This window comes from Vidua chalybeata, chromosome 7 (genome assembly GCF_026979565.1).
Source record: "Vidua chalybeata isolate OUT-0048 chromosome 7, bVidCha1 merged haplotype, whole genome shotgun sequence".
Lineage (NCBI taxonomy): Eukaryota > Metazoa > Chordata > Aves > Passeriformes > Viduidae > Vidua > Vidua chalybeata.
The window spans coordinates 15,142,754-15,163,846 of record NC_071536.1 but is presented as its reverse complement, the minus strand read 5'-3'; the positions used below and the strand labels follow the sequence as shown (position 1 = coordinate 15,163,846).

The following is a 21,093-nucleotide window of genomic DNA, read 5'->3' as shown; positions in this document are numbered from 1 at the left end:
ATAAATCATGATACATTCAGTACTGAATTTCTGTGTGTACCTTCCCCAAACGGTTTCCATAAAACAAGTGAGACCTAGGGACAAAATTTCAAAAGCACCATCATATTTTAAAATAATTAACTACAAAAAATCTCTTATTTAATTTTAACTTGTACTACAGTTAAAAAAAGAAACAAACATTGATCAGGTACTCATTTCTCTGCTAAGCATTGTTTTCCAAACCAACTCCAGTTACTATTAGCCCTGTTTAATGAGTGTGCTGCAGTCAAGTGACCAAGAAACATTACATTTGACATTAAATACTCATAGTATTCTTTTTCCTTAAATAAAAACAATATAAAATTAAAAACAGACATCTATATACAATCTTTTCCCAATCATGGTAACATACAATACACTTAGATTTACCAGAGAATGTCAGCTGCAGAATCCACGGAATGAAACCACAAATCTGTTCGAAGTTTGAAGTTGACATGAGTTACCACCACATACAGCCATCAAACTGTTAGAGTATTATTCACTGGCACCACGATAATTTTGATCCCTAGCTAATCACCTCACTCCAAGTGAAATTACATAGATATGACAGAGCAGGCCTTTGGGAAACCCAAAACCATCCAAGTGTGAAATCTTTCAGTACCTTTCTTGACAGAGCATTTTGACAAGTCTCCAAAAGGCCATGCAACAAACAGGAGAGCACAGAGAGGACTTGGACAGGAGCAATCTCATTTTGAACCATCTTCAGAACAGTCAACAGATCAGCCAGGCAAATATGTGCTATTTTCACATAGAAACCCAGCAAATCACCTTGATTTTTTTCCTATTTACTGTTAGCAACCTATTTACAAGAATTTTCACTCCTTAGAATTACATAGGGCTTTCTTCAAAAGCCATTTTCATATGTTATTTTTAAGTGAGAATATTTGTTTTATTTCTACTATGCTGTACTAAAACAACGCAGAAAAATGTAACTACAAGATAATTTTTTAACTTTTGTCAAATGACAGGAGGGTGATATAACAATGAGTACTTAACTACCCAAACTCAGATCAGTATGTGCAAAACAGCATTATACTTAGTCGTAAGGATTTATTGCTGTTACCTTTAACTTGATCATTCACGTGTCAAATTCTGTTTTTCCAAGACTGTCTGCTCTGTGTAAAGATCTGTTTCCAGGATACCTATAATTGTGCAGTACATAACATCTGTTGCTTTGCATTTTGAGAGCCTCACAAAGAATACTTTCCTATATTCACTTGAGTGTATATAGGCAGAACAGATATATATTGTCACAGTTCAAATAAACTGACAACTACAGCAACTATTCAGTACTGAAAAGCATCCAACTACCATCTGACATTGCTCAAACAGGCAAAAGCCAGGAAATTCAGAGTTCAGCACTGAATTCTGTTAATGAACTGACCATTTGTTTAAACTTGCAACACACAGGTGAGAAATAGCCACACGCTGGACTAGAGACCTGTGAGTTACACCAAGCCATTGAAAAATTTGTTGTCAGTGATTTAACATATTCCTATGACAACTAAGTGAGAAACTGGGGAAGAAGGAAGTTGCACCAGATCTTAAACGTAAGTGAATTGTGTTTCATCAAATCCCTTACAGGCAGGCTACCAGACATCAAGTCTCCCACAAAAATTCAGGCTTAAAATTTCCTTTTTTTTTTTTTTATAACATCTGGGTTCACTGTTCAAATCTGCTCTTCAACTAAAGAGGGAAGGGTTCCTAAATCACAGGACAAGAGTTCCAAAATTACTTCCCTAGAGAAATAGTTTGAGATGTACCATCTACACCTTTAGTCCACAGACACCAGCATCTTTGAAACAACCTGAACAATTGAAAGGAAGGCATTCCAGTCACTTACTTCAAGCCGGCAGTTTAAAAAGTTAAAAAAAAAATTACAACCCAAAAAATTGACAGTTAATGTCTATGAGACAGGAATCAATTTAGAAAATGATATAGAAACACAATTCTATAGCAGTCACAGCACTAAATGGCAAAAAGGTCAAATTTTGAAAGGAAACAGCAGATACCAACACAAAACTAGCAGATGTTCCTAAAGGATCATCTGTACAAAAACATAAGCATATGTGAGAGAAATCCAACACTATCACAAAATCAGTTGGTGTCTAACATAATAGCAGTTCCTTATGGCAATATGGTAATACATGTATCAGATACTCAACACATTATGGTTTTTTGTCTGCACATACTGTTACAACATAAGTCATAAAAACCAGGACCACTGATTTCCTCAAAAGGAAAACATTCATTCCACAACCCACAAATGTTAAGGTACACAGATTATTCTGTTCTTCAGGTTATGTTCTCAGATTTTCAACCACTTAAGCTTTCTAATAAATTGTCTTAGTAGGATAAAAATACCTTTGGAGTACTGCATGTGCTAAATAAAAACTTCCTTCTAAAGGCAGTGCATAATATAGCCAGATATACCTAAATGAAACAGCAAACAAAAAGGGATTTCTTCTATCCAATATCTATTTGTTTGGGTTTTACATAATTGAAACAGTATCTATTATTTACTTGCTGCTTCTGTGATATACGTAGTTAACAAGACATTTACAAGGAGAGAAAAATTGTTTCTCTAAGTTTAATTTTATTGATTCCAACAAAAGCAGGTGACACACTTCCCTGCTTTTATTTCTATTTTGCAACTGCAGAAAAAAATGCATTTTCATGCATTTTCCAATTAATTACACTTAAAAGTTAAGATAAGCAGGCAACATAGAAAAAGACAAAGGTGCATAATAGAGGGGTACAGATTCAGGGATGATATGATAAAATGACAATCAAAGAAAGAATACAACAGCATCTAGGATCTGAAAGAAGGGCGAAAAAAGTTAGTGTTTCTGTAGGGCCAAAAACCAGGATAATTAAGAAACTGAGATAAGAGACTTCTACTTAGTTAAGGGATTTGACTGCATATTCTTCAATAATTTAAAAATAACCCTAATTTACACTGAGAAAGAGACTCAGTGTTACAGCACTATTGGGGATATGAAAATATCCCTAGCATGGGTATCAAAGATTGGTTAGCATATGAACTTTTTTCTTAATATACACCTTTGGATTCTCTTCATCATGTTACATAAGAAGGACCATCAATTGACTGTTGCACACCTTTGCCCAAAAGGCAGAGTCAAGAGTTGTCAACTACTCTGTGAACAAGAAAATTATGGAACCTTGTTACCTTTTTTTGAAATAAATTCACATTTTACTCCTCATTACCTTATTATGTCTCCTCTAACTCCTCAGTGATTCCCCCACCCTGTAGCACACACCCTCACACCACAGCATCACCCTGCATGTCTCCCTGTCTGACCAGCAACAGCTCCAGCGTCCCCTCCGTTCCCTCCCTCTCTGCACAGTACCCACAAATGCCTCCCACAGCCACAGGGCACTGCCCCAAAGCCCCTACACTCCCATAAAACATCAGCTCACCCCCATACAGCGCTCCTGGCTGCCCCCTGATCCCCACCTATCTTCCTTCAATCCTCCTGCTCAGCAGCCAAAGCCCAGCACCAGCCACGCCTGGCTTGTTCCTGGTGTGCCAACTGCCTGATGATGCACGATGTGCCAAGCACCCAGCCAGGCACCAGCCTCGCTCCCCAGGCAGGAAGAGGAGAGGAATAAAGCAAAGCACAGCCTTATCTATAATAACAGAACATGGCAAAGCCCTAATTATTACACAGTGCTACAGGAGAAACAAAGGAGAAAAACCCAACCACAAAAGCAAAGCCCATCACCTTAATCCAAGCCTAAAACTCCAGAGGATGTTAGCCATTTTCAATGTAAGCAAAGAGGTGCATAAATGTGTCAAATACAAGAAAGAACAGAAACAAACAACATAAATTGTACCACAAACATGTGAACTGATCTTCTGATAAAGGAAAAAAAACCCACATGGACAATCAAGATAGTATGTTCAAAAGTCCCCTGAAATAAAGAACAAATTTTAAGACTCCTTTAATTAGTGTATCCTATTTCCATAAATATTTTTTAATTTCCACAATAAATTGTAGATTAGTAAATTACTTTGCAGCTTCATGCAGCATTTTTCTAAAATACATTAATTTTACAGACTTCCTGGGAAAATATTTGAGTGTCTTATAAGTTCAGACACCATGGGATTGTTTAAAACTGCATGCTTTAATCCATGTATTAATGTGGCACATGCATACCTCACTTTCAGTTACGCTTGATATTTTTTACGTCCCTTCCTTAAAAATAGTTCTTCTGTTTGGATAGTAGATAAGCCACTTAGAGAAAATATGTTCTCTACGTGTCAGAAGTAGAACCAAAAGCTTTGAATTCGGTCCTCTTGTAACTTCAGTAATTCACTTTTTGTAACAGCCAGTTTCCATTGCCATTATTCCTGACTGACCGATAGACTGACAGATGTCTTACTTTAGAGATCCCAAACAGACTATTGGTATCTATTTCAGCCACATCTGTTCCTAAATAGCCTTGGCAACAGGCCACTATGCACTCGGAATTAATTTTAAGTCCTTTATTGCTGACTCTTTCACTGTTGAAATACACCAGTGATTCTTTTTCCCTATTGCTGCACTTACATAGAATATCTGTAAATCTATATTTTAGATTAATATCAACAAGAACTATAGCATACTATAGATAAGAATAGTATACTTAAACAATATATTGATTAGTTTTAATTCATTATAAAGTATATATTTTTTATTTTTATCTTATTCATTGTGAAATATATATTCAACAGTACATTAACTGCTGGACTGCTCCAAGATTTTATTTTCGCGTTCATTAATTAATTTAGAAATTATGTTCAATTACTTATACTTAAAAAGCAAGTTTTATCCAGATTATTACTATTATTATCCTGACTATTTAGTCAGCCCCACCTGCAAGCTGTCAGTCGGAGAATAACTTCATATACCATTCAGTTTAGTACATTAAACACACAAGAAATTCACTTAAAAAGTTTTTCAGGATGATCAAAATCCTCCAGGCTTCACATACTGGTAAAGCACTGGACAATTGCCAGTTTTGTTATACTTCCTGACAGAAATCTGCCGAAAAACTGCAATTATTGTTAATTGAGAAACTCTGTAGCAAACTTTAAAAGCATGCTAGAGGCTTTAAAAATTATCAGAATTAAAGACTTTATTTAGCAACAAAAAAAAAAAAAATCATATGCAAAAAGAGGATACAAATGATCTTCCAGGAACTTAGAAAAATCACATATAATATTCAAATCTGTACTTAAGATAGTTTTCTCTGCTATAGTTTTGAAGTACTCAAAATGAGAACCTCCACAGTTCACGGCTGGAATATTAATAGAGAAGTCTTGCCTTTTTCTTAATTTCCATGATTATAGCATAGGAATGCCACATTGAAAGAAGTTAGAGAAAAAAACTACCAACTACTGACTGTGAGCTCTGCTTCTCCTTGGGGCACCCAGGGCACTGTTAAAAGCAAGCAACCAGCTATGGGTCGGAGGGATTGTGCCTCCAGGGAGGAGAACATGCTCAGCTGAGCTGCACACCCAGGCTGGAGCTGCAGCCTTTCCAAGGGGGCAGCTGAGACGTGCCTCACACTTGTCCACGTTCCCACCTGACACATTCACTCCCTCAGGCACATTCACACCTGCCCAAGACTCACTTCTGCCATAAGCTTTGTTATGAGAATAACACACAAAATTCATAATGGGTCCTGCTTATTTCAGAGGTAGGAACTTTGCTGTAGAGTGAACAACGAAGGAAGCCATCAAAAATCATCAGCAAGCATGGGTAGCCAAAAACCTCCGGGAGATGGAAGCTGCGGAACTCCAGGACGGAGTAAAGAAGGAAGTCCTCCTGATAATCAGGCTGCCTAGAGCCCCCCAGGAACAGCACAGTGGAGCAGAACTACACATACATCACTGTGACATGACTGGGCCCAGGCACAGCAGATGTTCCCTGCTTGGGAACTTTGAGCTGCAGCTTTGAGCTCTGGTAGAATCTGGAGGAGCCAAGGCTGCACAAACTACCACGTGTAAGAACAAACAATTGGAACCGCAGAGCTGCAGATGACAAATGACAACTTCAGCAAGACAGGAATTCATCTAGAGAACTATGGGGGATGGGAGATTAGGAAAAAGGGAACAAAGCAACTACCTTATAGTTCTCTGATTTTGACAGACTATAGCAATTGCCATAGAAGACCTTTCCCTCAAATAGGAAGAATTACTAAATATGAGTCCAAGCAAGAGACATCCAGCAGCACCTGCAAAGTGTGAAGACCTGGCTTGACCTCCTAGAGCCTCAGGCAAACTACATTAGGAAGCTTTGGGTTGGAGAGAACATGCATAAGCCAAATCCCAGTGGAAAGACTTGCCCAGAGAGCCACTAGCCATCTCTGAACACTCCACTGCTGTACTTATCTATGAATGAGACCCTACCACAGATGGCTCCTCCCAGCACCAGTACAGAACACCCCAGGGTAAGTGCTACTGGGAGGCAAGAATGAGAGAAAAAACATTCAAGCTCCAGAATCTGCTTTTGACTGCTGCAACTGCAGCCTCTCAAAAATGAAACTATTCAGCAGCTCAATGCCACACAGTATAAAACCAAATTGTCAGAGAAAGAAGTATCAGCATATATTTAATACATGTGCAGCAAAAGCCCAAATTCTGGTAAAATTGGCAGCAGCTTTTCAGTGCTGCTTTCCATAGGACTCCTGAAGTCCTGTCATCTGCTATAGGTCTGGCTGTAGGCACTGCATACTTCATTACCTTTCAGGAGCTATGAAAAGTTTCTGATGTCTGTATGAAAGTAGCAACTGAGATGGATGAATTTTTCCTAGGAAAACAAACAAACCAAATCAGCTAAACAAAATAAAAAAAGCCAAAAACACACAAATCCCAAACCACAGAATATACTCCCCATCTCTGGAAGCATGGAGCAATATACACCAGAACTTATTCTTCCTGTCTGAGCCTTAATATCCTTCAATGATGACAATTACAAGACATTTACAAGTACAGACCCTAGTTCCTGATATATGGCAATTCAGCTTACATTAAAGGACGTAGAACATAAAGTGACACTCAGAGCTCTACACACAGAAGTAAATAATTAATAAATCACATTACAGATCACATACACAGAGACCTGTAGATAGTCCCAAATGAGAAGGAAGAGAGCCTTCAGCATTAAGTAACAGCATTACTTGAGGCACCCAGACTGGCTCCCCAAGAGGAAGGACTGTGTCCCCACACCGGCTGCAGGGCAGCGGTCTGGCTGAAAAGCAGCTATTTAAGTGTGAGGGCAGCACTGCATTAACGCGGTTACACTATGCAGAGGAGAGGAGTCAACAGCAGGGCATGACTGTGTATTTGTTCAATTTCGGTAGCTCTGGTATCCCAACATGCTTACATTAAATGAACCATAATGACTTCATCTGCGAGCATCTGAACTTCTTTACTTCTCTAAATGCTGACTCTATGGCTATGAGATCTTACCTAGAGGAACTTTTAAGTTCTGTCCAATACGCTTCTAAAATAAACGTGGTATTTTAAGCCCGGACAACCTAACCATGCCATCCCGGAAGGCAAACACGCTGCCTGGAAACTGCATTCCTGAATACAACTTTGACTCCTCTTTCATGCAAACACTGGAAGGTCACTGAAATAAACAAGCACGTTTAGGAGTGTGTATGCAGTTTTACAACTACGTATATGTTTTCACAGTTTCTAGGAGAAAAATATCTATTTGGATACATTCAAGCAGCATTTCTTTGCTTCTTAAACTTTTGTACATAATTTATTTCACTTGATCAAATTCTGTAACCACTTTCTCAGCGTGTCGCCGTGTGAACATCACAAAGCAACGACGTGGCAAGAGAAGCCTCATCACAAAACTCAGGCACATCCCGCAAAACCATACTCTCCTCTCTGCGCTCTAGTTTATGTACCTGCCAAAGAGTATAAGCCGGGAAAAGTTGATGCCGCAGAAACAAAATCAAATCCTCTTACTGCTCTGCCTGGGGCTAAGAGGCCATAAAAACATGCTCTCTATCTTCTGTCCCTTTCGTATGACCCACCAGGAAGACAAGACTCTTGCCACAGAGAGCTGCTTCAGGTACAAGACACTGAAAGCGTTATGAACAATTTCTTTTTTTTTTCAGTCAGCAAAGTAACTTCGAAGGGAAAAGAGGCGCCCGACAGCACTGCCTTTAAGCACTTTAGTGCAATCCCGGTTTAGGGTGACTGCCCCGCGCTGCCCGGAGAGCCCCGGCCGCCTCTCCCCGCTCGGCGCGGGGAGCCCAGCTCGCCCCGGGCCACGCCGCACGCCCCGGCCCGGGGCGGACGCCCCTGCCCCGCCCTGCCCCGTCCCACCTGTGGGGCTCTCGGGCAGGATGGGGCTCCAGCGGAGCCGCCGGGCACTCAGAACCACGTCGCAGCTCCTCTTGCCGATCTCGAAGATGCCCCTGAGCAGTGGCTCGTCCCCGTCCCGGGCCGGCGGGGCCGCGGCCAGCGGGGCCACCCTCCGCCGCCGCTCCTGGGGCGCGGCCCGGGCGCGGCCCTGCGGGAGGGGGAGCGGGGCGGCGGCGTCCGGCATGGCGGCGGCGACACCCCCCGCTCCGCTCCGGCCCCGCCGCACCGCCCGCGGCCCGCCGGGCCGAGCAGCGCCCGCCCCGCCCCGCAGGCGGGGCCGGACCGCCCGGGGGCCGGCGGGAGGGCGCCCGGCCCGGGCCGGAGTCGAGGCCGCGTCCTCGGCCGGCACCGGGGCAGTTCCCGTGCGTTGCCGGCAGCGGCGGGACAGGGGGCTCGGCTGCCGGGACCTGGCAGAGCGCAGGGCGGCACCGGCCGGACCCGCGTCTGGTGCGCTGCCCACGGGGAGCAGCGGCCCGAAGGCACTCGGGCATCTCAGCGCTGTTCTCTCCTCAGTTACTTCTCCAAGGAAGGAACGCTCCCACTACAGAAATTCATTTTCCTTGTCAGAGTCACATGTCTTCCACTTTTCTGTTATCATTAACAATATTGCTATTACTTAGCTTCAGAAAACTACGACGTGAAGTTCTAATAGCCCTTCCATACTAAAAAGGCTGAGTCTTTCACAAGTTGTGACTCTGACAGAGCCTTAATGTAAATACCATGTTGGCATTCCTGCTGCAAAACAGATTATTTATTGCCATAAACCCGTGTGGAGGCATCACCCAGCTATACCCTTCATTCGTAATGACCGACCAAAACAGTGACTCGAAGTCTGATACTGACTCATACTAGAACAGATCCGCTATCAAGTGGGCCGGTGAAGAAAGAATACCCAGAGGGGTTGCATAGTCATCCCTCATCCTCAAAGCTTGAATGCAGGGGAGGAAGACCACTTTACTCTTGCTCTGTAAATTATAGACTTTACTGCTTGGAAGTACAACAGCTTTACTCACAGCTGCTGTAAGATTCACTGATGACAATCACGTTAGAGTGCAGAGCCAACTCTCTGAGCCTGTAAGGGCTAAATTTGTACATTTATAAAGGTTTATAATGTCATGGTGGCTTGCTAGGCCGTAAAAGGATGTTCTCAAACAAGAAGTTCAGTAATTCTATTTTTAATGTTTGTAACAATACAAATGTAATTGTCCTTCTGAGAAATAAAGCAATACATTGAAAACATTGCCCTTTGGATGGATACAAGATACAGTTTAAGCCACATGTTAGAGTATCCTGTGATGTTTAGCCTTGTAGAAGAGAAATGTTGGTTGCAGTCAAACCAGCCAAGAGCTCACGAGATGATGCATGTTCTCAAGGCATGTTGCCTTCTTTCATAATTCCATAAAAAAACAGTACCAAGCTACTTATTATGTAGCTGAGAAGACAGGTTTAAGACACATTTTAAAAGTTATCATGGTACAACTTTTTGATACTTATTTCCGTCTATTACTTTGCCATGTTTAAAGTATATTCTGAATATTTGTTAAATATGCAATCCATTTTCAATTTGCATCAAGCCATTAATACAGCTTTTGCTGAAATGCAGGTATCACCAATTTGGATTTCTCAATCACATGACCACATAAGGTTTATGTTTGCTTAAAGCTTTTAGTAATTATGTCAGTTTTTGTTTTGTCCCTTAGGTCTTCTTTGTTGGGATATAAATATCTCAACTGCAAAGTAATTAGATAGAATAAGGTATAAATAATTGAAATTATGTGTGGAGTGTAGAAGTTTTGTGCAAAACATCTTTAAGCAAAAGAAATGAGTGATGAGGCAGGAAAAACTGTGAGCCAAACAAGCTTGCCTTGACATTTATCATTCTGATACAGCAGTAGATGAACCAGTTCATCTGTTACTGTTATTTGGTGCTAGTGATCTTTATGTGTTTGCCCTGATGTCATTCAAGAGGAAAGTTAAATCATTAACTGGCAGATAAAGCATAATATGAAGCTGTAGTCAAATCTCTTTTGAGGCCGTATGCCCTGTATGATTCCCTGCAGTCATTTGTATTTGTTTCTGGGACAATTTATTAGCCTATACCACTTAGTGTATGTTATATATTATGACCAGATAATTTATCTTAAGGTAGAGGAAAGGATAAACTCATAACTGGCTTAGAACCCTAAAATAATAGTGTTTTCAGCACCACCAGTGGGAAACTACTGCAGTTCCTAAGAGACTTGTAATATCCTTCAACCGATGTAATTAAAACTTCTAACACCTTCTTATAGTCATTACTTGAAAAGTCTATTAAAACAGTAACAGTTAAGGTACTAAATATATTAGATAAAAACATAAAATAGTAAGAGAACTCTACATAGTAACAAAAACAATAAAATTCTGTTCATTGTGTTTTGCTGATGTTCACAAATCCTCAATGCCCACAATTCTTTGTAAATCTGAGACAGACACTTTTTTCCTGGGGGAAAGGTTCCAAACAAGTCTATTCTAACAGACTTTTATTTTTAGTTATCACAAATTTCAGATTTGCACACTGAATTTAGAAATGCATGGAATAGTCCAGCAATAAAATTTTATCAGTTTTTCTAGGCTATGTCTGGAACTCTCACACATAAAACTCCCTTTAACTTTCTTGTAAGAAATGGTTGTGTGTATTGATGATCTAATGTAGTATCTTCTGTGATTTTCTTGTATCAGAGAAAGATGCAAGACAATCAGTAGGAATTGTATAGTAGGTATTCAAGAGCATGGAGCACTGAGCCTACATGCAATGGTACCTGAGCAAGGAAGTCTGGGGAGGGTGTTAGAATCCATCAAAGATCCAAATCATCAGCCAAGTTTATAATGATGAGGCAGGTCTGGATCAGCAGGGTCCAGAGCCAGATCAGGACTGTGGCTGAGCTGCAGACCAGCATCACACAGCATCTGTAATTGAAAAAGTTGTAGTCCCAGACTGAACTTGAATAGAGCTCCAAGCTCATGTGTAAGGTCGGTGAGGGGGTTATAGGTGTGGATATTCAAGGTTTTTAAGGCTCAGTAGTAACCTCATGGGCCTTGCAGCCAGAAGCACAAGAGGAAAAATTCTGAGGAACAGTAGGAGCAGGCTGCTTCATAAAGGAAATGGGGTTTAGAGTGATTACAAGTCAGGTAGGATCCCATATACCTGACCAAAGCAAACAGAACTGTGTGTAGCTAAATTCAACAAGAGCCCAGATAGCCAGACAAACCCCTTGTGTCAAGGTAGGTCCAGCATTAAGCTGAAAAGCAGAGTCATCAGGTGAGGTCAGGTGACAGTAGCCACGTACTAGCCCAGCAACCACCAGGGAAGCTTGTGTTATCAAGGCAGGTCCAAAGTCAGACAAGAATATCAAGTTTGTGGGTCAGGACCTGGATATGGCACAGACATGGCTGCAATAAGATGAAGGCAGACACCACCCTTAAGAGCCTCTTCTAAGTCACAGATCTTGCATGAGGGAGGGGACATCTCCCTTGTGGTTTCTTAGAGTTTGTTCTCAGCAGTCTGGACCCAGGGGAGGTTTTGTCCCAGGTCAGGGTGCTGGCCTTGAGCACAACCAGATGGCCTAGGAGAGGGAAGCATCCTCCGGACCAAGAGGTTGTAGGAAACAAGGAGAGGAGCTAAGCTCTCCTTAACTAACAATGTCTCTTTCTGGAAATCATCCCTTGCTCTCTAGATGCTAAGAAGTAATGAGAGCCTCAGAACTCTTTTCCAGAAGAACCTTGTGAAGTGAAGAAAGAGGCAGGACAACCTGTGACAGAAATAGTGAGTGAGGGAAGTACAGCTAGTGTTAACTGAAGGACAGCAAGCAGGTAAAGCTTGCTATTGGAGAATATGTCCTCCCACCTCAAAAAAAGTGTCTGTAAAAATGCAATGAGGTAAGTAGGCCAGTTTTGGATTCATAAGAAATGTGATGTTTAAGTTAAGGAACAGGAATTTAGACATTTCAGAGCTTTTGACTGAACATTTCTGAATGTTCAAATTGACTGAACATTTGACTGAACAAGCTGACTTGTTTTCTGTAGCTAATGGATATTTCCTTCTGGAGAAACCTGAATTTTGAAGTTGGCAGCATACCCTTGGCTTGTATGTTTTTCTGGCTACAGTATGTATTTATACAATGAGAGTTTAGTGTATAGTCAGTTATACTTCAGCTGTTCATTCACAGATATTAGCTCTCCTAAGTATGCTCCTTTCTTACATTTCTACTTTAGAAAATAATCTTTTGTACCTCTTAATATTAATTCAGCTCTGAATTGATTTACCATGAAGAAGTGACATTAAGCAGAACACCAAAATTTTTGCATGATAAGCAAAGCCATAAATTATTCTGAAGGAAAATGGTATAAATGGTCTGTAGAAGAGAGCATTACTATTGCTAAACATCTTCAAATTTTCAAAAGAAGGAAAGCCTTAAAGAACAGAGAAAGAAAAGTAGGTAAGGAAATGGACAAACCTTTGCAAAGAGAACAAAGACAAGTGAAATTATTATGCAGGTATAAGAAGCTGCAGAAATGCAGTCTGAAGTTGCAGCCATTCCTGGATATTCCCTGATACAATGAACTGAAATTATTCTTAATCAGAACAATAGAGAAAAATGTGGTGTTAGGAAAAATATGAAATGAGAATGTATTGATCAGAGTATATAGTCTTTTCTTTGCATTAAGGTTGGTATTCTATCTTTTTAAGGTAATTTTTTCCCTCTGAATCTTATTTTCTATTGCTCTGTCACAGTGTTGGTACACATGTGAATATTAGTTGCTTGTATTTCATGCAAAATGCAGTTAAGTCTACAAACTACTACAAACTAGGGAACTGAAAACTAGGGCTGATATTCTATGTTTTACATACCCTGTAGGCAACCTAAATACTTAAGAGAATGCTTTGAGAGTATTGTCAGTTTTAATTTTGTGTTGCATAGCTTCTCACAGTTTGTTAAACACATATATGAATTATTTAAAAAACACTTATGTAGATATTAGTGTATTTGTAGATCTTCAGCTCACTGTTTCAGTACATATTTATGTACTATGTTTTTCAAGAATTTTTTATAATATGGGATTTTCAGCTAAGGAAAGAGTGTAAACGATTTATAATTTCTGAAATAATTACCATAGAACCCATCTTGGTCAATAAAAACAAAGACCAATTTCTGCATATTTTCCCTGATACAGCACCAGGCAGAACTCCAAGTTTCATTTCTGTTCTTCCTCAATAGAAATGAGTGAGAAATGAGTGGGTTTTGTTTGATTTTTTTAATCTTAAGATATCTTTTATATATATAAAAGAGAATTAAATGTAACTCTGTAGTTTTTAAAACTATTTGAAAGGATGGTTCTCTGACCAGAAGTATTGTATTTTTTAAAAAAAGAGACTCATGTTTTTAATATGTCAAAAGCAATTGATAAGGTCATGGTGGATCTAGTTTTAATCAGTTACAATATTGAAATAATTGCAAGATTTCTTTACTGTAACAGAAGATAGAAAAGAATTGTTTTATTTGCTCTCAGTACTTAGTTAAGAATTATTTCTATTAATCCTTATTACCTCTGGAATTGCGTGTTGCTTTTCCATGTGAGTTTATTAAAATTCTGTAACAGTATCTTTTGGAGAAAGTGGCTCTCTGTTTTCTTCTGGTGAATTCAGGAATCTTGGTTTTCCTCAATCTGCTTCCCTTCACCTGGAGAGTCCTTCTGAGTGCACTGGACCAAGGTCTGATGTTGTTCAGGCACATTTTTCATTTGGGCTAGGTAAAACCAGAGGGTTCAGTCTCCCAGGCATCTTGTGGATGTATCCTGGAATTCCACCATTTCAGACTCCTCAGCTGTGTCTGTTGCAGCCAACAATGGGTCCGCAACCTCCACGGATCCTCTTCTGTTGTTCCAGAACACCAAGAAGGGAACAGCTGCAAGTCGTGACTGTTTCTTGTATACCGTACCTGCCCAGTTAACCTCAAGCATGCACTGGTGGCAGAGCAATTTCTGCTGTCAGAAGTTTGTCATAAAGAAGAAGGGAAAGGCCATTGGTCACAACCAGCCCTAGAAATAGAGTTTTAGGCCTGTGCTGGCTGACCCAGTGTGTGTGTGGGTACAAATCAACCCCAGAGTTTTCTCTGCATGCGGAAGTTGGATAATCCCACTATAGCCTTAGTTAATTAGCGATATGTTCATAGGACAGGAACAGTGTGAGTAATTCTTTCCATTAAAAGAGACCTTGATAGATCTTCCTGTGGGAGTCAGGAGCAGAAATTTCAACATTTGGCTTGATGTTAATAGTATGAAAGAAATACCATGGAGACATTAGAAGCATCAGCAAAGTGGGGGAGGGGGGAAGGTCTCCAGTATTTTATAAGGGTGGTAGTGGGGAAAAAACCACCCAAAACTAATTGAAATAAGAAAACTCGCAAGTGAATTGTAAAATAGAGCCTCTAGTTATGAAAATGCCTAATTAATTTTCCCTATTAGATTGCTCATAACATTAAAATACTACTTTCTCTGAAGTATCACAGTAGCAAATACTGAGATAGCCTAGGTAGATCTTTTAAGTAGGTTGCGTTGGCTGGAGGAGTTGAATTTTGTTATCAACAGTGGAAAAAGAAAAGGTAATCGAAAAGGTTTCTTGTGCTTTGGAAATGCCTTCCAAATATTCATTAAACATTTAAGCAACTAAATTTGCAGAATATGTTCCTGACATTGGCACTGGTTCTGTGGTATTTCTCTCATCAGATGGAAGTACTGTGTGTTATGCAGAGTGCATTCATGCATAAACAATATCATTTTCATAAATTAAAACCTCCCCTGCAGAAGGAACATCTGTGCCTGCCTTTGAATAAAAGATGGTGGCATGTGAGTTGCCCCTTGACTGACTAGAAGAATCCTTGTATTTAGGAAGAAGGCACATAACCAAAAGGCAAGCAAGCCTGGGTCAGTTTTTTTCAATTTTATCTGAAAAATCATCATTCATTTATCCCCCTCGGGTTATCTGAGGTACTCTTACCTGTATCGCCACTGATTGTGAAAGGTTAATGGGTGCTTGAAAAGTTGCCTTTTGTGTTCTTTCATTTCAGATTCAGCAACAGTTTTCTAGTGTGGAGCTGTAGGCTCTGACAAAATGCAGAGAGATGCTGCAAAATGCATCAGTCGGCATCATAATTAAATTTTAGCATGTTTTTAACGGGGAAGCCTGGCAGCGGGGGCTGCTGAACTGCTAAGACAGGTTTGCCATGCTTACACGTTGGATTTCCATAGGTACAAACACCTTTAAAATAGACGCCAGAAGCTTGATTTCTCCTGGGGGAAAGAAAATGCCCTCATCCATGGGAAAGCTTGTTTACTTTCTGCTGGGTTTAGCTGAAATATTTATGAAATACCTCCGCTTTGTGACAGGCTTCATATAAAGTATTTCAGGTAACGTCTTAAATCTGTTTCTGACGGTCGGAGGCAAAGACCTGTTGATAATTGTTCCTGGTCATTAGGGGAATTGCTCTCCCGCAGGTTGTATCTCCGGGTATCTTAAGCCTCAGAATAATCAGTGAAGATTAAAGGAATACATTTCCCGTCTGGGAAGAGGAGGGGACGATGAATCGATAGCGCGGGTTCAGGTCTGCCTTGCCGGGGGGAAGGCGCACCTGCTGCCGCCACGCCGGGACCGAGGCGCCCGCTCGCGGTGTGCGGGTCCCGGCCGGGGCCGGCTGCGGACATCCCGCGGCCGGGAGGGGAGAGCCGCGGGCCGGGGCCGGCTGCGGACATCCCGCGGCCGGGAGGGGAGAGCCGCGGGCGGCAGGGCCGGGCTGAGCTGCCCGGGCGAGTGCGGGACCTGGCAGCCGCAGCTCCCAGGCGAACTGCGCTGTTGCCCCGTTCCCCTCATTCAACAAATCAGCATTGCAAATAGCCGGGTTCGCTGTAAACAAACGAACACCCCCGCCCCCCCCCCCCCCCACTTCGAGTTTTCTCAAGGTAAGCAAAGAATGCGTGTCCTTTTTTTAGTCCAATTTTATTCTACAAATAATAAGTGTTGCACCTTTCATGAGCTATCCGAATAAAACAATAATCCCATAGGAATTACTTACACTAAGAAAAAAAAAAATCACATTTAAGGAAAAATGCAACATTCGACCAAATGTTCAATACTATGTTGTTGCCAAAGGATGGATGTTTTTTTCTAAAATCCCAGTGTGCATTACACCATAATATACAGGATTACAAACAAAATTACAGTACAGATTGATTCCAGTTGAACCAGCGTTACATTTCAAACAGCACTTATTCTGGACTGCATTGTACATGCAATAGCTATTGTTCTAATTACGGATTAAATGGTTTGAATTTGTTTCAAGCTACCGTACTAATCGACTACAATAGGTATATAGCCCGACTTTAACAACCTGATTAGATTTCGGTTCAGATTTATAAAATGAGCATATGACAACCACGGATTGTGTGAACATGTATAAAATCATGCATTTATAGCGCCTGGAAACATTAACATCTTCCAGTTATCTTAAAAAAAAAGAAAAACCAAAACAAACAAAAAATCCAATAAACCAAAAACACGGAATGCCAAGGGGTTCAAAGACTAAAAGAAACAGTGCAAATTGTATGTGATAGTCAAGCAGCTTTCGATTTAAAAAGGGTGTTGGCATTTGCTTATAATCTTTATATACAAGTTTGTGCAAGTAATGTGTTGAAATGATATGTTTTAATAGAAAATAAGTCTATCGTTCTTATATCTTCTCAAGACCTAGGGGATCTGGTTCTTATTGTACGGGGTAAAGGAAAAAGAAATAAAGAAAAAGAAAAAAAATGGAAAAAGAGATTTGGATGGGAAAGAAATTGCCCGGATTGTGCATTTTTTTCTTCTTCTTCATCTATTTGAAAAGGAAAGAAGTGCTAAGGCAACATAACTTCTCTAAGCACTTTTCTGCTGGTTTAAATTAGTTAAATCATTTTGTATAAATTAGATATAATTCTACCTTTCCAATATGTATAAAAATTGATGAAGCTGCATGGTTTAAAATAGGAAATTCACGTTATAAAAAGTCATTAAAAATTCTGTACAAAATCACAACAAAATAATTCAGCATGGGAAAGGTAACAAGTAGTAAAACGTTGGTTGAAAAATATAGATTTCATATATATTTTGTAATTGGCCCATCGCTAGTTTAAAAATTGCATAGATCCTAATTATTGCTTGTGATTTTGTTATCCCGATCAGGTAATTGACGCGATCCCAATGCCCCTACCCCAATTTACAGCGTCGCTCCGAGGAGCGGAAGCAAAGACAGCGGGTGAGCGGGGCCGCGGCGGCCCCGAGGCGGCGGCGGGACCCGCCGGGCCGCCCGCTGTAAACAAGGCGGTGGCGGGCGGCGGGGCGCGGCTCCCCCGGCCCTCCCTGCGGCGCGGGGAGGCTCAGTCGTGGAAGATGGCGTTGAGCTGGGCGCTGAGGACGCGCTCGTGGTGCGGGTGGCCGTCGTACGGCGCCAGCCCGTCCACCGGGATCTCGCAGCGGGAGGCGGCGGGCGGGAAGATGGCGGCGTGGGCGGGCGCGGCGGCCAGCGCGGCGGCGGCGGCGGCGGGGTAGTGCATGGAGAAGGCGTAGCTCTTGTCGAAGTCGGCGGCCGGCTCGTGCTTGAAGGAGAAGTTGCCGTTCACGCTGAGGGGCGGGCTGAGCGGCCCGTCGAAGGCGGGGCTGGCGCCCTCCGCCAGCCCGCTCTCGAAGAAGGGCTCCAGCGCGGCGCCGTAGGCGTGCGGCGGCTTGAGGTGGAAGAGGTGGGAGCTGTCCATGGTGCCGTAGGGCGGGCTGGGCAAGCCCGGCGACTGGTAGGGGTAGGGATGCGCCGGGAAGGGCGCGCCCGCCGCCGCCGCCGCCACGTGCGGCGGCACCTCCTGGCTCTGCTCGGGGAGGAAAGTCCGCGGGTTGAGCTGCAGACAGCCGGCCACCAAGTTGGTGGTGGGCTGCGACAGGCCCTTGCAGAGGGTCTGCACGAAGGACACCAGGTCCGGGCTCTTGCCCGAGCGGAGGATCTCGGAGAGGGCCCAGATGTAGTTCTTGGCCAGGCGCAGGGTCTCGATCTTGGAGAGCTTCTGCGTCTTGGAGTAGCAGGGCACCACCTTGCGCAGGTTGTCCAGGGCCGCGTTCAGCCCGTGCATGCGGTTGCGCTCCCGGGCGTTGGCCTTCATGCGCCGCAGCTTGAACCGCTCCATGCGCGCCTTCGTCATCTTCTTCTTCTTGGGGCCCCGTCTCTTGGGCTTCTGGTCGTCGTCTTCCTCCTCCTCCTCTTCCTCCTCCTCTTCGTCCAAGTCGTCTTCTTCGTCCTCCTCCTCTCCGTTCCGCAGGGAGTCCTCCTCGGCCTCGGCGTGCAGACCCTCCAGGTCCTCCTCCTTCTTGTCCAGCTCGTGCTCCTCGTCTTGGGAGCTGAGGCACTCGTCCGTCCAGCTCGGGGGGCCCTGCGGCTGGGGCTCGCCCATCAGCCCGCTCTCGCTGTACGACTTGGTCATGGTGAGCCTCTGCATGGCGGAGGAGACAGGAAAGAGACGTGTCAGCACCCGGAGCAGCGGCCGTGGCCCCGTGCGACCACCCGCGGGGAGAAGTTACCCGCGCTTCGCTCCCCGGTCCCGCCGTCCCCTCCCAAGGGAAGCCCTGGATTCCCCACCAGTTTGCCAGGGCAAACTTTTAATTGTCTCCGCATTTCTGCCTTGTAATTAAGTTGACATATGTTCAAATACCATTATGTAACTCGCCGATATTAGCGGGGAATATAAGCAGATTATGCGTGCGGGAGCCAACTCGGGCGGCACGACGCAAGTGGACCAAGCGTGGGTTGTTTTGTTTTGTTTTGCTTAAAAAAAAAATCTTCAGATATTTTTACCGAATAGGGGAAGGGGGACACACGCACGCACAGGGCACCTGCAGGGACGGATGGCGCCTGTGACGCCTGTCCCCGCCGCTCTCCGCGGCTGCCCCTTGCCTCCTCCTTGCGTGGGGCTTGTGCCGCCCCAGCGGGCGCCGAGCACCTGCTCCCCGGTCCCGCTTTCGTCCACAGGACTGTCACTGGGTGCCGCAGCGGGGCTGCGCGGCCCCTGCCCGTGGTAACAGGTGCGGGACTGGCCCCGGCTTCCCGTCTCCGTCGTCCCCTCTGTTGCAAACGGGCATCGGTTCCCCCGCTTCCCGTGTGGGGTTGCGACCGCCCCCCGTTAGCGTCGGGCGCACCGGGAAGAAACAATGCCGCACGGCCGCCGAGGCACCGCCTGCGCCGGGACCGTGCCGATCGCGCTCCGCGGAGGAAAGAGAGCCGAAAGTTCGGAGGCGCATCGGTGGAAGCACATTAACGTATGCAATATGCCACAGATACACATTTATATGTGTGTATGGACGCACATACACATTTACATTTATATATATATATATATGTATACACACACGTACGTGTGCGGATATGGATGGATACAGGTGTGCCCGCACACACCAGCAGGAACGACCGCAAGTGACAATAAAACCTGAAGCCGTTCCGGCAGAGGCATATCCCGTCCGCCCCGACGTCGCAGGATCCTCTCCCACCCCGGCAGCCGCCGCGAACCCTTGTCCCGCGGGGGTAAAACACGGTTTCCCGTTACCTCCGTTGCTCAGCCTCTCCTGCGCGGTGACGGTCTCATAACCCCGGCACAGCTCTCCGTGCGGGGGCGCCGCGCCTGTGTGCGTGTGGTGTTTTTTTTTTTCCCGAGGTTGCCCAGCGCCGGGTTCCCCCCGTTATATAGCGGGACGGAGGATGCGCGGCGGGGGGCCGGCACCGGGACCCGGCCACCGCGCGGCCGCCGCGCCCCGCGCGCCTGCGCCCCGCCCCGCCCCGCGCCCCGCCCCGCCCGGTGGCACGCGCCATATGGCCGCCCACGTCAGGCGCGCGGCGCCCCCCCCCCCCCACGTGACGCCCCTTATTTGTATGCGGCCGCGCGCCCGCCCGCGGAGCCGCCACGCCCGCGCTGACCCGCGGGCCGCGCCATCTGTCACCGCGCCCGCCGCCGGCCCTGCCACCGCGCCGCTCCGCTCCGCTCCGCTCCGCGCTCGCCACCGCCGAGCCGCTGGCCCGCGGAGCCGCATTGTTCCCATTGTTCTGGGGTGCGGCCACCGGGGGTCCCCGCAGCCCCCCCTTGCATCTAACGGGCGCCTCCGACCCCCCGAGACTCCCTGTCCCAGTCCTCTTCGCCCTCTCGCCGCCACAGGCCCCCTCCTCTTTCCCCGGTTTTCGCCGGTGCTGGGGAAAACGGACGTCCCGGGGCTGTTGTGACACACGCACACACACACACACACACACACCTGCCGGTTCGCTTTTCCCGGGTTTTCGGTGGGAATACTGTCGGTTAACGGAAAGTTTGGAAGAAAGACGCCGGGTAGGGTGGCTTTAGAGCCTTTAAACGCCTCGGCGGAGTTTGCAAACGCCGCCAAACCTTAGGGATGCGCTTTAAGGAGAGAGATAGCCCCCTCGCATTATAGCTGTGCTACCGGCTCGCAGTATCCGGATATTTATTCAATAAAAATAAAATTATTTTCACCTCTTGAGGCTTTAAATGCGAAACAAATCATTCCACCCTGAGGAGATGGATTTGGAAGATAACTTTCCAGGTCGGGT

The 21,093-nt window shown here is 44.5% G+C and overlaps 2 protein-coding genes across 6 annotated transcripts in view; both read right to left on the bottom strand.

Annotated features, from left to right (window-relative positions):
* CERKL (ceramide kinase like) overlaps positions 1-8,618 on the bottom strand; it is a 51,951-nt gene extending 43,333 nt beyond the window's left edge. For 2 of the 4 annotated variants that reach the window (XR_008431826.1, XM_053947700.1), the window contains exon 1: positions 8,396-8,618. Coding sequence is in view for 1 of the 4 variants with exons in the window: in XM_053947700.1 (XP_053803675.1) it covers positions 8,396-8,618 (223 nt within the window). In the remaining 3 variants the exon portion in view is untranslated. The remainder of the gene's footprint in view (positions 1-8,395) is intronic. The other 2 variants (XM_053947701.1, XM_053947702.1) reach the window with 1 other exon arrangement.
* Positions 8,619-17,782: 9,164 nt separating this feature from the next.
* NEUROD1 (neuronal differentiation 1) lies at positions 17,783-20,243 on the bottom strand. Of its 2 annotated transcripts, XM_053947649.1 has the most exons (2): positions 20,084-20,243; positions 17,783-18,976 (listed from the first exon to the last, which is right to left on the bottom strand). In XM_053947649.1, the coding sequence occupies exon 2, from the start codon at positions 18,965-18,967 to the stop codon at positions 17,879-17,881; it is 1,089 nt and encodes a 362-aa protein (XP_053803624.1). In that variant the 5' UTR covers positions 18,968-18,976; positions 20,084-20,243; the 3' UTR covers positions 17,783-17,878. The 2 variants fall into 2 exon arrangements, with proteins under 2 accessions (XP_053803624.1, XP_053803623.1); XM_053947648.1 differs by lacking the exon at positions 20,084-20,243 and having other exon boundaries at positions 17,783-18,982.
* Between the last annotated feature and the right edge of the window lie 850 nt (positions 20,244-21,093).

Coding starts and splice junctions, on each gene's coding strand:
- NEUROD1 (XM_053947648.1), bottom strand. CDS start 18,982: ATGCAGAGGCTCACCATGACCAAGTCGTACAGCGAGAGCGGGCTGATG.